The 16,210-nt window shown below is 35.7% G+C and overlaps 1 protein-coding gene across 1 annotated transcript in view; it reads right to left on the reverse strand.

Moving 5' to 3' along the window:
• CDRT1 (CMT1A duplicated region transcript 1) overlaps positions 1 to 16,210 on the reverse strand; it is a 38,818-nt gene that overhangs the window by 7,789 nt on the left and 14,819 nt on the right. The window contains 3 exon segments of the mRNA XM_025044395.1: positions 8,183 to 8,325; positions 9,187 to 9,335; positions 12,987 to 13,108. Coding sequence (XP_024900163.1) covers positions 8,183 to 8,325; positions 9,187 to 9,335; positions 12,987 to 13,108 — 414 coding nt within the window.

Here is a 16,210-nt window from a genome sequence, read left to right on the forward strand (position 1 = left end):
ATGGAGGGTTTGTGATGAAGGGTTTGCCTCTTTCTGTATCTCTTTTAATCTTGCTGAGCTGGACCTGCACATATCATAGGTTCCTGTAACATTTGGTAGTTCAGCCTATATTATTATAGCTTAGTGATAAAAAGCATAAGTTGTAGGATCAGAAAACCTGGGATTGAAACCTGATTCTACTACTTACAGGCTGTATAACCTCGAGAAAGTAACTTAACCTCTCAGTCTTCAGTCTTCTGCTCTATGAAAAGGTGATAGTGATTTCTGCCTCAAGGAACTGCTGTCATAATTAAAGTAATGAAAGTATTTCAAAAACAGCCCATTATCTGTCATAATAGTTATTATGATCCTAACATAGACCATTTTCCTTTCAGGTTTTATTTGTCCTAGAAATAAGTCATTTGTCTCCTTCCTTCTTTATCAAAAGACACTACAGATAGTGATATCAATGAAAATGGTGGAGGCGGGAACTCCAAAATTCTGCCATTTCATAAAAGCAATGAAAAATCTGACAAAAACTGTCAGAATCAACTTTTTAGGAACTCTGTAAAATAATCAAAGACTTGCAACAACCAAGGGAGCACTTAGACTAGAAAAATGGCTTAGTGTCAGTAAGAATCCTAGTCTCTTTTCTAACTCCCCAGCCCAGTGGTAGCCATGAAAATAACAGCCAACATCCCTGGTACTGGAGGAAACAGAACAAATCTTGTTCACAATGAACTATTTGACCTCTCTGGTGGTTTCCTGGAAGGCTTTAGCACACTACCTGTGGGGAATTTGTTGAAAACATAGGCAAATGTCTTCATCACTGCTGTCTAAGATAATTAATATTGGTTGGGGCAAACAATACACTAACTAAAAGTCTTTGAAGAAAAACCTTGGGAATAAAATGTCCATAGAACTTTTAAAAGCTTATATTCCTGGGACTCTAAATGGCTACATACTTGACTGTGCACATACTTGGGAAAGACCAAAAAAGCCCTAAGCTTTCAGTCTTGGCTAACCTTGATGTTCTGCACAAACAGGAAGTAAGAGCTAAGGCAGAGTTGTAACCTGCCTGGCTGAGTGTTGAAGGCTTCCCTTAACAGGCAAACAGAATCACTTGGCAAAAAAAGAAGATATTTTATTTCTAGGTATTCAAGTAAATATCTTTCCAGTCACTAATGAACCACCAAGATAATAAAACAGAGATTTCAGTGACCAAACAACACAAAGAATACAGGCACAATACATAAACAAACAATAAAGACTATAACAAGCAACAGCAAGAACAAACACTGAGGATGTGAGAAATTTGATTTCCCGAGTTTTCATATTAAAATATTCAACTTGAGAGAAGAGGGAATACTTCCTAACTCATTTTATGAGGCCAACATTACCCTGATACCAAAACCAGGCAAAGACAACACACACGAAAAAAAGTTACAGGCCAATATCTCTGATGAATATAGATGCAAAAATCCTTAACAAAATACTAGCAAATTGAATATAATAGTACATTGAAAGGACAATACATTGTGACCAAGTGGGAATACAAGGATAGTTTAATATCTATAAAGCAATCAAGGTGATATACCACATTAACAAAATAAAACAAAAACCATATGATCATATCAATAGGGGCAAAAAAGCATTTGACAAAATACAATATCCATTTGTAATTAAAAAAAAACTCAAAAAAGTAAGTATAGAAGAAACATATCTCAACATAATAAAGTCTGTGTATTACAAACCCACAGCTAATATCATGCTCAATGATGAAAAGCTGAAAGCTTTTCCTCTAAGATCAGGAACAAGACAAAGATTCCCACTGTCACCACTGTTATTCCATTAGTACTGGAAGTCCAAGCCAGAGCAATCAGGCAAGAAAAAGAAATCGAAGGCATCTAAATTGGGAACAAAGAAGTAAAACTGTCACTATATGCAGATGACACAATTCTATATATAGAAAACCCTAAAGACTCCACAAAAAAAAATCTATTAGAAACAATGAGCAAATACAATAAAGTTGCAGAATATAAAATCAATATATAAAAATCTGTTACATTCCTATATAATAACACTGAACTATCAGAAAGAGAAATAAAGAAAACAATCCCATTTACACTCCCAAAAAAGAATAAAACACTTAGGAATAAACTTAACAAAAGAGATGAAGAACGTGTACACTGAAAACTATAAAGCATTGTTGAAAGAAATCAAAGACATAAATAAATGGAAAGATAGTCCATGTTCATGAATTAGAAGAATTAACATTGTTAAAATGGCCATATTATTTAGAACAATATATAGATTTAATGTAACCCCTATCAAGATCCCAACAGTATTTCTCACAGAAATAGAATCAAAAATCCTCATATTTGTAAGGAACCACAAAAGACCCTGAATAGCTAAAGCCATTCTGAGGGGGGAAAAACAAAGAACAGAGCCAGAGGTATCACACTTGCTGACTTCAAACTATATTACAAAGCTACAGTAATCAAAAACAGTATGGTATTGACCGAAAAACACACGTAAAAACCAATAGAACAGAAGTGAAAGCCTAGAGATAAACCCACATATATATGGGCAACGGATTTTCAATAAATCAGCAAAAAATATACAATGGAGAAAGAGAAGCCTCTTCAATAAATGGTGTTGGGAAAACTAGAAAGCCACATGCAAAAGAATGAAACTAGACTGCTATCTGACACCACACACAAAAATTAACTCAAAATGGACTGCGGACTTGAACATAAGCTCTGAAACAATAAGATACAAGGAAGAAAACATAGGAACTAAAATTAGAAACCTTGGCCTTGGGGCAGGGGGCTTTGTACAGTTGACCCCAAAGGAAAGGGAAATAAGAGCAAAAATAAAAGCTCTGCAGAGCTAAAGAAATCATCAATAAAACAAAAAGGCAATCAACAGAATAGGAGAAGATATTTGCAAATGATATCTCCAATAGGGGTTAATATCCAAAATTTATAAAGAACTCGTACAACTCAACAACAACAATCTGATTTTTAAAAAGAGCAGAGGACCTGAATAAACACTTTTCCAAGGAAGACATACAGATGGCCAAAAGATACATGAAAAAAAAATGCTCATCATTACTAGTTATAAGAGAAATGCAAATCTAAACCACAATATCACCTCACACTCATTAGAATGGCTATTACTAATAATACAAGAAATAACATGTTGGATAAGATGTGGAGAAAAGGGAACCCTTTGCAGTGCTGGTGGGAATGTAAATTAGTGCAGCCACTATGGCAAACAGTATGAAGGTTTCTCAAAAAGTTAAAAATAGAGCTACCATATTACTCAGCAATCCCTCTTCTGGGTACCTACCTGAAATTTTTGAAAACACTGTTTTATAAAGATATATGTACTCGTGTTCACTGTAGCAATATTTACAATAGCCAAGACATGGAAACAACCCAATTATCTTTTGATGGATGATTAGATAAAGAAGATGTGGTGTATATATGCAATAAAATACTACTCAGCCATAAAAAGATAAAATATTGCCATTTGCAACAACATGGATAGATCTTGAGAGTACTGTCCTAAGTAAAATAAGTGAGACAGAAAAGAATAAGAACCATATGATTTCACTCATGTGCTAAGTAAAATAAGTCAGACAGAAAAGAACAAGAACCATACGATTTCACTCACATGTGGGATATAAAACAAAAAGCAACAAATGAACAAAACAAAACAAATTCAAAGATACAGACAAGAGGATGGTGGTTACCAGCGGGGAAGGGGATGGGAAGGACAAAGAGGGTAAAGGGGGTCAAATACAAGGTGATGGAAGAAGACTTGACTTGGTGCTGAGCACAAAATACAGTACACAGAGATTATGTTATAAATTTGTATACCTAAAATTTGCATAATGTTATTAACTCAATAAATTTAATAATAAAAATTTTTCACATTTCCAGTTTTCAACAAAATATTATGAAACATAAAAAGATACTAGAGAGTATGAGCCATATATAGGAAAAAAGTAATCAGTAGAAACTGTGTCCAAGGAATCACAATGGTTGGACTTTCTAGACAGACTTTACCTATTTTAAATCTGTTAAAATGGCTAATGGAAACCATGTACAAAACTAAAAGAAAGCATTAGAACAATGTCTCACCAAATAGAGAATATTGATAAAGAGTTAGAAATTATAAAAGGATCCAAATTAAAATTCTAGAGTTGAAAAATACAATAACCAAAATGAAAATTCACTAGAGGGCCTCAAGAACAGATTCAAGAAGGCAGAAAAGGAAAAATACTTAAAGAGAGGTCAATTGAGACTATCCAGTCTAAAGAAAGAACAGAAACCTGTGTGACATCATCAGACATCAACATATGCATAATAAAAGTCCCAGAAAGAGAGAAAGGGGGCACGAAAGATATTTGAAGAAATAATAACTATAAACTCCAAATATGGATAAAATAATCTACACACCCAAGAAGCTGAAGCTCGGCAACCTTAATTAAAATAAACTCAAAGAGATCACACCTTGATGTATCATAATCAACCTGTAAAAAGCCAAAGACAAAGAGTATTGAAAGTGGCAAGAGAGAAGTAGCTCATCACATAAAAAAGGATCTTCAATAATGTTAATAACTGATTTCTCATCAGAAACCCTCAGAAACTGGAGACCAGAAAACAATGAAATAATATATTCAAAATGTTGAAAGGAGAAAATAATTGTAAACCAAAAATTCTATATTCATCAAACCCAATTTGGAAACATTAAAACATTCCTAAATAAACAAAAACTGAGAGTTTGTCACTAGTAGACCTATCTTACATGAAATGCTATACAGGGTCCTTCAGGTTGAAATGAAAGGACATTAGGTAACAATTCAAATCTACATGAGGAAATAAAGCACATCAATAAAGGTAACTATATAGGTAAACATAAATGACAATAAAAATGTATTTTTTGTTTATAACTTTTTTTCACTCATTTAAAAGGCAACTGCATAAAGCAATAATTACAAGTCTATGATGATGTAAGAATATAAAGATTTAATTCATAACAATAAAGAAGAGGGGCAGAGCAAAATTTTTGTAAACTATTGAAATTAGATTGATATTACTGTGAACTAGATTGCTAAAATTTTAAATGTTAATTTTAGTGCTCAGGGCAACTACTAGGAAAATAACTCAAAAAACAAATAGTAAAATAAATGATAAGAGAATTAAAATAACACACTAGAAAATATCCATTTAACACAAAAGAGGGTCAAAATAGAAGAATCGAAGAACAAAAAAAATACCCAAGACTATATAGAAAACAAAACAAAATGGTAGAATAAGTTCTTTTTATATTAAACATAAATGGATTTAACTCTTCAAATAAAAGGCTAGATTGGAAGAATTTTAAAAAGCACGATTCAACTATATGCTATCTACAAGATATTCACATTAGAATCAAAAACACAAAAAGGTTAAAAGTAAAAGAATGAGAAAAGGTACTCCATACTAAAGGAGAGCTGCAGTGACCATACTAATATCACACAAAATAGACTTGTAGACAAAATGTTAATAGAGATAAAAAAGGACATTATATAATAACAAAAGGGTGAATTCATGAAGAAGATATTATAAATGCATATTCACCTCAAAACAGAGCCTAAAAATATATGAGACAAAACTCATATAACTAAAGGGAAAAATATTCAACTCAACAATCATAGATGAAGACTTCAACACCACACTTTAAATAATGTATAGAACTGGATAGAAGATAAGCAAGGAAAAAGAAGACCTGAAAAACATTATAAACTAACTAGACCTAGCAGACATGTACCAACATTCCCCCAAATACCAGCAGAGTACACGTTAATCTCAAGAGCATATGGAACATTTTCCAGGGCAGGCCTCATATGAGACCACAAAACAAGTCTCAATAAATTTTGAAAAACTGAAATCATACAAAGTTCTCCAACCACAGTGGAATTAAATTATAAATGAATAACAGAAGGAAATATGAAAAATTCATAAATATGTGGAAATTAAACATCATGCTCTTAAATAACCACCGGGTCAAGGAAAAATTCAGAACAGAAATTAGAAAACACTTTGAGATGAATGAAAATAAAAACACAACATATTAATACTTTGGGGATACAGCTAAACCAGTGCTCAGAGGGGAATTTATAGGTGCAGAAATCAATGAAATGGGAGACTTGAAAAACAACAGAGAAAAATCAATGAAAAAAAAGTTCGTTCTTTAAAAAGATCAAGAAACCTTTAGCTAGACAAGTGACAATTACTTAGACTGACAAAGAAAATAAGAGAGAAAATTGAAATTACTAAAATCAGAAATGAAACAGAGGACATAGTATTGACTGATGGAAATGTTCTCTAATTAGATAGTGATGACGGTTGTACAACATTATAAATATACTAAAAACCATTGAATTGTACACTATAAAATAGTGAATTTTATGTTACATGAATTATATCTTATTTTTTAAATTGAAAAAAGATATTGTTACAATACTAGCTGTGGAAGTCATTAAAAAATAAAGGGTTTTTTTTTAAGACACTACAGAGTACAGAAGCTTTTCTAAAAATAAATATTGTCAGCCCTAATATGCATCCTCTAATTTCATTTCTCATATTCATTCTCTCAATCTTAATTTTGGATGAAAAAATGTTAGATCAAGAGAACAGATAGCAACTATATCTTTTTTTTTCACCTACCTATGTCATATTCAGAAAATGTCTAATCATCATAACTCTCTAGAAAGGCAATATGTCAAATTAGTCCTCATTACCAATCAATTAGAAATATTTATTGAGCACTTACATACATACAGCGCTACAACAGATGAGTGAGAGGGGCCTATAAACAAGAGGATTCACCATGTCCTCTAGATGTCTGTGGATTTGCTGTAATTATGCAAGGTATCAAGAACTAATATGAATGGTATGTTGGGGCTGTCAGTCAATGGAAGTGAGAATAGTTTAAGAAGGTCTCATAGCCGAGGTGGAATAGGAGGCTTATGGATTGATATAGAAACCAAACTGCTAGGTATGCTGGGAACAAATTATTTTCTAATACTCAGACTAAATTCTACTGAATTGTGCTTGAAGGTTTTAAAAATATATAGTTACAATTTTCAAGTGACATAAAATCTGACTCCCTCCTTGAGGTCAAGTTTTGATAATCTAGATGACATGCTCTAAGACTTACTAATAATCACCTAAGGGTTGGGTAAATCACTGAACACAGGCCTTTCCCAGCACCCGCTCATCAATAATGAAGTCATACACCACAGAGAATATACACATATATTCCCAAACCCCCTTCCACTCCCACAAAGCCAGAGTGCCTGCTCAAGAGGTTCTTATGAGAGCATAAGGAAATCTAGGCCCATATTTTACTAAATAACTATCCCTTGGTAGATCCCCGGAAGACCCATTTACTCTTTAAATGAATTAGGATAGCATTTCACTTCCTGGAATTGTTTATATTGTACTCAGAAGAATTATTCACATGGTACAGGAGTGGCAGAGGGCAGCCTATAAAACATATGGCCAATGCAAAACCGTTAATTGACCACAATATCCTTTCCAAATAAGGCAAGGTGTGACCTCAGACTACTCAAATGGCTCCAAGCAGCCACCACTACTAAATTGGGATTGGAATTGTAAAATGAAATCCATTTGCTGTCCTGGAATAGAATCTAGCCCACAGACTTTAAGTAAGCTCCTTCTTTAAGCCCTTAGTTATTTTTAAACCTTTGTCACTTGGATCATTTTAAGCTTTTGTGAACACAAACTTCCTATGGTAAAGACCAATTCCAAGAATTTTAAGTTTACTGGAGTTGACATTATTTGGGACAGTTCTGCCAAAATTCATAGGTTTGGTAGGTAACAGATATAAGTATATCACATGTGTCATAAGTATAACATTCCAAACACTTCAAAATCTACATCTGGTATTGTTATTTCTTAATAGAAACTAGTGAGGGTGGGAGAGGGATGGGCCAAACAGAAGTGAGGTGGGCAGGGAATGGGTAATAGTTGGAGGAGGAGGAAAACAGAAATAAGTAAGGAGCAAAGGGGACACAGGTCAGCAGACAGTAGAAGGGACTGACGTGCCAAAAATCAAAGTCTAGGCTATGACGGGAAAAAGAGAGAGCACCACATTCATCAGACAGGGCTTTCCTGGAACATACTTTGGATGCTTGAAAGCCATGAGGCATCGCTCATACTTTCCCACCATGCTCCAGGCCATGACCAGGCCATCGGTACTTCCGGAGAGGAGATGCCACTGGTCAAAACACAGACATTTCACAGCTCCCTCGTGACCGTTGAGAGTCTGCAAGGAAAGATGGCTCTGTTTTCAGCCCATCTTTAACTCAGATTGTTTCTTCTCTAAGGGCCAAAGCTGAAAGCTTCCTTTAGATGAATTCCACCATACTCTATCAATCTATGATTACCACTCACTTGGTATTTAACTAAGCTGACTTTACCTTTGCGCTAAGAAGACCTGTGGAATCCATGCCTCCCTCTCTACAGAACTCTCTCTCCAGCGAAAGAAGAATGTGATCAGGGGAAGGAATTATTCCTGGTAGGTCTGTGGCTGAGGCAGGCCCCATCTTCCTAGAGTACTACAGAGGGCCAGAATTCAGTATCCTCTGCTGACAGAAAGTGAAGGATCAGGTGTTCCATCTCCAACTCCTTACCAGGCCCCGGAGGGCACCTGGGGCATCTCTGTGCCTACAAATGCTGGCTAGAGTAGGTGACAAAAATATTGGTAGGAAAAATCTACCAGCCAAGCCAGCAGCTTCTCACTGTGATCTTGTGCTCCTGGCCCAGGGGGTTTTAAATCCAACAAGAATATTTGAAAGTATATGAACATTCAATCACTTTCAAGACAGCCAATGTTCTCATCAGAAAGTGAGGAGAAAAACCATTGTGACTTCGTTCATTCCCTTACCCCATGCCAGAATATTCTGGAAAAGGAATATTATCTCTACAGCTGTTTAAATATCCTGAGCCCATATATCATGTCCTTTTAGGGGAGGGCCTTCCCCTTCAGCTCTTTGGGACTGCCTTTCTGGTGACTGTAACTCAATTGCTCTAGGGTGGTCTGGCAGCTACATGGTGGGCAGACCATCAGTCTTCTCCAATCCATCACTACCAGTGTCCCATTCCCTCCAGTGCCCATCTCCCTCACCTTTACAAGCTGGGCTGTGACAACGTGCCACACTTTGATTATCCCTCGCTCACAGCTGCTCACAATGTAGGTATCACTGATCCTGGTGGCCAAGATGGGGTCTTTGTGTTTAAACGTCTTCAGGCACTTCCCTGTCTCTATATCCCACTCTGAAAGGGAGAGAGAGAGAGAGAAAGGTGGGGGTGGGGAGGAAGAAGGGGATGAAGGTGGGTTATGGTAGAGTTTCACACTCTATCACAGAAGCTAAGACTAACAGAGCCCATCAAATAAGACCCTAGTTGGCTTTTACCTGGCCTAGAACCCCTGCAGACTCACCAATAGCTCCACATACCTGATACACAGATGTCCCTAACCATGGGCTCTTGAGAGAGCCAGCAATGCCTAGATCTTGTCTCTGATCCTGGAACTTAGCCTTAGAGTCCAAGTGCTGGACAGCACATCAAGAAGACTCCTCCTCAAGCCTGAAAAATGCTTGCTATGGAGTAGATTTCAGGAAAACCATGGTATGTGTTTCATGGTGTCATTCTTCCCTGATGCTATTCTCATGACCCACAACTTCTATCCACCCCCCGAAAAAAAGAAAGCTGTCTACCTTCATTAACAATTTTAGATATTTCTGAATCTGACTTGAATTATGAGGATTGAGAGATTGTCACAGCTGAGGTTAGGTTTAATGCTGCCTCTACATAGATGGTGCTAAAGCAACTGCCTAGTATACTGAAAGTTGGGTGGATATGAGAATAATAGGTGGGTGGAAGAACAGAACTTAAAGGCAAAAATTGAAAATGGGCACCACAAATTCAGGGATGAGAACATTAAAGTCAACTTGATCATCCCCCAAAGTACCTCCCAGGCAACATCATGTATAACCTAAAACAAACTAACCATAGTTGATACTTATATCACACTAACAATGAGCCAGACATCATTCAAAGTGCTCAACATGTATTAACTCATCTTCCCAAGACAAGTACTATTATTATTCCCCACTATACAGATGTGGAAACTGAGGCATAGAGAGGTTCAGTAACCTGCTTAAGATCACACAAGCAGACTGAGCTGGGATTTAAACCCAGGGACTCTGGATCCAGAGGCCATGCTCTTAATCATGTATGCTAGAATAATTCTATCTAAGTATGCTTTTTTCCAATTCATTTTGCATATATATTGGCCCTTTTATCAAACTAAAAGTGTGAAAACTGAAAGATGAATTAAAAGAGTCACTGGTAAAGTGCTCTGGTTGAAAGAATTTTAAAAGTGGGAGTTACCTTTCAGGTCTCTAATTGTCTCTTTTTCCTACTATTTTGGTAACCCAGGTAGGTGGGAAGAGCCCAGGGGAAACAAGAAAGCTGGTAGCCAGGGTCAAGACTAGGGTAAGAGAGATCTTTTGATATTTTTTATCATGTATTTTGTGCATTAATTTTGACTTTTTAAATATTGCACTTAAATATATATCTTGATTACTGAGATTTTTTGGTGTCCCCTTAAGTTTTACACCTGAGGTGAAGGCCTAACTCTTTTTGCCTTTGTTCTCGCCTACCTGCAGCCCCACAAGACTCTCAAGCTTGGAGACCTCATCTGCCTTTCTATATTCAGACCCTCACCTCACCCTTTCATCCTTTCTGCCCTACTTCCCAAAGCAATCATGGCAACAAAACTTTCATTCAGGTTAAGGAGGGCAAAGAGGTAGGGAGTATTTTAAGCAGTGTTTGTTTAAATATTTGAGCGTTTGCATATGTTGCACCACTCTGTTCTCTCTTTCTCATATTTTTTCTCCACCTACTTCTAACATGCTGTGGTTTCCTGGGTCCCTTGCTTCTCTTCTCTTTTCACTCTTTCTCCCTTATTTGCAAGGGAAATCTCATCCATACCTGGGGCTTCCAACTTTCATTATAATTGATAACCACCAAATCAACATACCTGGAGCTCCAAACATATAGAGCCACACCTGCATCTTCCTCCTGCAATCCTCACCTGGATATCCTCAGGAATCCCATACTCAATGTATTAGCTCTCTATTGCTGCTGTAACAAATTCCCACAAGCTTAGTGACTGGAAACAACACAAATTTATTATCTTACAGAAATCCAACATGACCTCACAAGGCTAAAATCAAGGTGTCAACAGGGCTCTGTTCCTTTATGGATACTCTGGGAAAGGGGACCCATTGCCTTGCCTTTTCTACCTTCTAGGGGTCACCCACATTCCTTGATTCATGTCTCCCTTCCTCCATCTTCAAGCCAGTAATATCGTAGTTCTCTGACCATTCTTTTATAGTCACATCTCCCTTTGATCATAGACAAGAAAGTTTCCATCTTTAAGGGTCCATATGATTATTCATGGACCCACACTGATAACCAAAGATAATTTCCCTATTTTAAGGTCCTTAGTTTAATCACATTTGTAAAATCCCCTTTGCCATGCAAGGTAACATAGTCACGGGTTCCAGGGAGTAAGATGTGAATATCTTTGGTCAGCCATTATTCTGCCTACCACACTCAACATGTCCAAAATTGAAGTCGTCACCTTCTCCCCCATTCCTCCCCCTACCCTACTATTCCTCTGTTGCTCCTATTCCCATTAGTTGCACTTGCATATATCCAGTGACCTGAGGTTAAAAATCTGGCCTCATCATTTGCCCTTCTATCTTTCTCATTTTTCATATCCAATTGGTGGTGAAGTCCTGTCAATTCTTCTATAAATCTCCATTCAGTGAGTCTGTGCCATATGATGTAAACTTACATCCATCTGAGTTTCTTCACTTTTGCCTATTCTTCGAGAGAATGAAAACATGAAAACACCACAGTTCTCTAGACTAAGTAGTGTTTTAACTTGTCCCTTGTCTCCACATAGCCACCCCTGTCAAAATCCTTCTGCCACACTATCACTAGAGTTATCTTTCTCAAATACACATATGGTCATGTCAGTCCTCTGGTTAAAATTCATCTATAGCTTCCCATATCCTATAAGATAAAGTTCAATTTCTTACAATGATGCAGAAGGCCCTTGATAATCTGGCTACAAACAAACTTATCTTCAACTCTACATGCTGCTGTCCAGCCATACCAAACAAGAGTAAATTCCCTGAATATTCCATCTTCTTCAACGTTCTGTGAATTTGCCTGAGTAGAACATCCTCCACTCTCCCTCTGCCCTTAGAACTACTCATTCTCAAGACCATTCTCAAGTAGCGCCCCTTCTGTGATGCTTTCCCTTTTACTCTTACTTCTATGGTTCCTTAGAACTCTGCATGTTGGTTAGAAGCACATGATTTAGAGTCAGGCAGCCCTCATTTCAAATCTCCACTCTACCACTTAGTAGCTTCGATTTGGGGACAGTTGGTTTTTTTCTCTTGAATTTTGGATTCCTCATCTGCATTTACCTCATAGGGTTCTTGTGAGGGTTAATAAGATAATATTAATATAAGATAATAAGATAAAGCACCTATAGCAGTCACAAAGTTAGTAGTAAATAAATGGCAGCTGTTATTATACACATATTTTTATATCTCCATTATATATTTATATATCTATCTCCATTAGGAAACTATGAGCCTCCTGAGGAAATAAAAAGCCATATCAAAAAGGCAATATATTCATATTTTTCCTTAACACCTAGCACAGTATCTAGCATAGTGTAAGTATTCAACAAATAGTTGTCAAAAAATGGATCAATGATATATGGATAGGAAGAAAGATAAATAAAAGAATGACTGCCTAGATAAAGGAGCAAAACATGTATTTTGGCAACCCATCAAATTGAGGAAACTTCTTAGAAAGTTTAAAGTATTTCTTTCTCACCTTTCACCTGGCAATCTCTTGATCCAGATACCAGCTTGTTCTTATATAAATCCATGCAAGTGATTGTTCCCTGGTGGCCGTTGAAGATTCGTATGCAAGCCCCGCTTTTCAGATCCCAATATCTGCAGAAATCAGGCCAAAAAAAATGTTTTTGAGATTTTCTGAGTGCCCAAGGGATCATACTGTGTAGAATTCCTTTAGATCAGTAAGTAGTTAGTTAGAAGGAGGCAAAATTTTATGGTTAAGATCAGAGGCCTGGATTTGAATCCCAGTCTCAGCATCTATTAATGTATAACTCTGGGAACTTTACTTAATTTCTGTGTAAGCTTCATTTCTTCATTGATAAAATGGAAATGATAATAGAAGTAGTTACCACATAGAGTTTTTGTGAAGCATTAAGTACATGAATGCAATGATTGTCACTTGAGCTTATTTCCACCCCTAGGGGACTTTTGACAATGTCTGGAGACATTTTTGATTGTCACAAGTGAGAAAGGAGTTATTACTGGTATATAGTGTGTAGAGTTCAAGGATGCTGCTAAATATCCTACAGTGCACGGAACAGCACCACACAAAGAATTCTCCAGCTTCAAATTTCAATAGTGCTGAAGTTGAGAGACCCTGCATTAATAGATGTAACATTAGAACATTGACTAACATGCAGAAAATTCTTAATAAATATTAGTTGGTATTAGGTAGAAGTTGGTATTAGGTCATTCCCTGGAATGACCACCAGGCCTAGAATTCATGGCACTGATTCAACAGTAGAGCTGATCTTCAAACAGGAACAACAGAATAATTAACTACAACCACTTAGACCCAAAATATTCTATGTATATTTATAAAGCACATCTAAAAGATATATGGAAACACGTACGAGTCACACTGTTTTTTAATAAGCAAACTTGCTTGAGGTCTCTCAATTATCATTAATACAGACTCCCACTTCTGCCAGATTGCTTTTATGACAGGTCAAAGTGTAATGTTAAGATAATGGGCTCTGGAGCCAGGATGCCTGAGGTCCAATCTCAGGTCCATCACTTATTAACTGTGTGATCTTGGGTAAGTTAGGGAACCACTCTGTACCTCAGTTCTCCATCTGTAAATGATGGAGATAATAATGGTATTTACCTCATAGAGTTATTATTAAACTTGGCACATAATAAATGGTTAATAAATGTTTCTTTTGTTTTTCTTCGAATGTGTTAAGCTTTTTCTTCAATTATTCCCAAATGTCCTATGGCCTTACCTGTTTGTCGAAGCCTACTACGCACCCACAGTATGTTTAACGATGTCCCAGAGGTCTGAAAAAAACATGTTCTAAATTTCTGTTTTTAACAACATGGTCAATCATATGTCCAGGTTGTGTTTCTTAACTTATGCAGAAATGATATTTGATAAATACTTTTAGAAAAAACAGAAATAAAATAAATTTCCTTGATTTAGTAAACTTATAAACCAAAGTCATAACAGCAAGTAATGTGCTTAAAAGAGAAGCTATAGGTATTCTCCCTTCAAAAAAGGGAACAAGATACAGATGCCTGCTCTCACAGCTACAGCTTAAACTAGAAGGCCTAGGCCAAGTTAGAATGATAGAAAAAAATAATAATATACTAATAATATAAGTATTAGAAATAATATAATATATTGTCATTTCCAGTTGATAAGATCATCTACATAAAAAAACCAAATCAACACATTTACTTTTAGAATTAAGACAGGTTATCAAAGTTGCTGAATACAAAATCAACCGACAAAAATCAATATCATTTCTCTATAGTAGTAACAACCAATTTGAAAATATAAACAAAAATAAGATACCATTCACAATAGCAATAAAATTATAAAGTTTATAGGTATTAAATAAGAATATACAAGACTTTTATAAAGCAAATTTTAAAGCTCTAAGAACAAAGAAATAAATGTGTTGCACAAGTTAATCTATAAATTCAATGCAACCCCAATCAAGTCTAGTTAGGTTTTTAAGTTGACAAACTTACTCTAAAAACTCAAAAAATATATGCCATAGCTAAGTTACATAAAAAAGAGAGTAGAACTTGCCCCACTATCATATATTAAAACATTCTTTAAACTAAAAACAGTTTTGTTTTAATAAAAATTTAAAAAACAAGGTGGTCCCAATCAAAATCCCAGCACGTTATTTTGTAGATATTAACAGACTTATTCTAATGTTTATATCAAGAGACATAAAACTCAGAATTGCTAACACAATATCAAAGGAAAGGAACAAAGTTGGAGGACTGATATTACTCAATGTCAAGACTTACTATAAAGTTTCAATAATTTAAGATACTGTGGTATTGGTGAAAGAATAAACGAATAGATCAATAGAAAGGAATAGAGAGCCCAGAAATAGACACACATATAGTTAACTGATTGTAAAGGCAATACAGTGGAGCAAAAATAGTCTTTTCAACAAATAGTGCTGAAACAACTGGATATCCACATGCAAAAAAGGAATTTAAAAACAGACTTTATAGCTTTCACAAAAATTAACTCAAAATGGAGCATAGACTTAAATGTAAAACCCAAAACTATAAAATTCCTAAAAGATAGCATAGGAGAAAATTAGATGACCTTGGATGTGGCAATGACTTTTTAGATACAACACCAAAGGCATAATCCATGAAAAAAATATTTGATAGGCTGGACTTTATTAAAATTAAAAATATCTGCTCTGCAAAAGACGATGTCAAGGAAATGTGAAGAAAAGCCACAGACTGGAAGAAAAATATTTGCAAAAGACACATCTGATAAAGGACTGATATATAAAAAGCTCTTAAAACTCAACAATAAAAAAAACAAACAACTCAATTAAAAAATTAGTCAAAGATCTTGGACAACTCACCAAAGAAGATACATAGATGACAAATAAGCACATGAAAAGATGCTCCACAGCATAGATAATCAGAGAAACACAAAATAAAACAATAAGATACCCCTACAGACCTATTAGAATAGTCAAAATCCAGAACGCTGACAACATCAAACGCTGGTGAGGATATAAAGTAACAGGAACTCTCATTCATTGTTGATGGGGATATAGAATAATACAGTCACTTTAGAAGACAATTGGTGGTTTCTTACAAAACTAAACATACTTTCACCATATGATCCAGCAGTCATGCTCCTTGTTATTTACCCAAAGGAGTTGAAAAAATATCCACAAAAACACCTGCACACAGATGTTTATAGCAGCTTTA

The sequence above is a fragment of the Pteropus alecto genome, unplaced genomic scaffold, assembly GCF_000325575.1.
Source record: "Pteropus alecto unplaced genomic scaffold, ASM32557v1 scaffold52, whole genome shotgun sequence".
Lineage (NCBI taxonomy): Eukaryota > Metazoa > Chordata > Mammalia > Chiroptera > Pteropodidae > Pteropus > Pteropus alecto.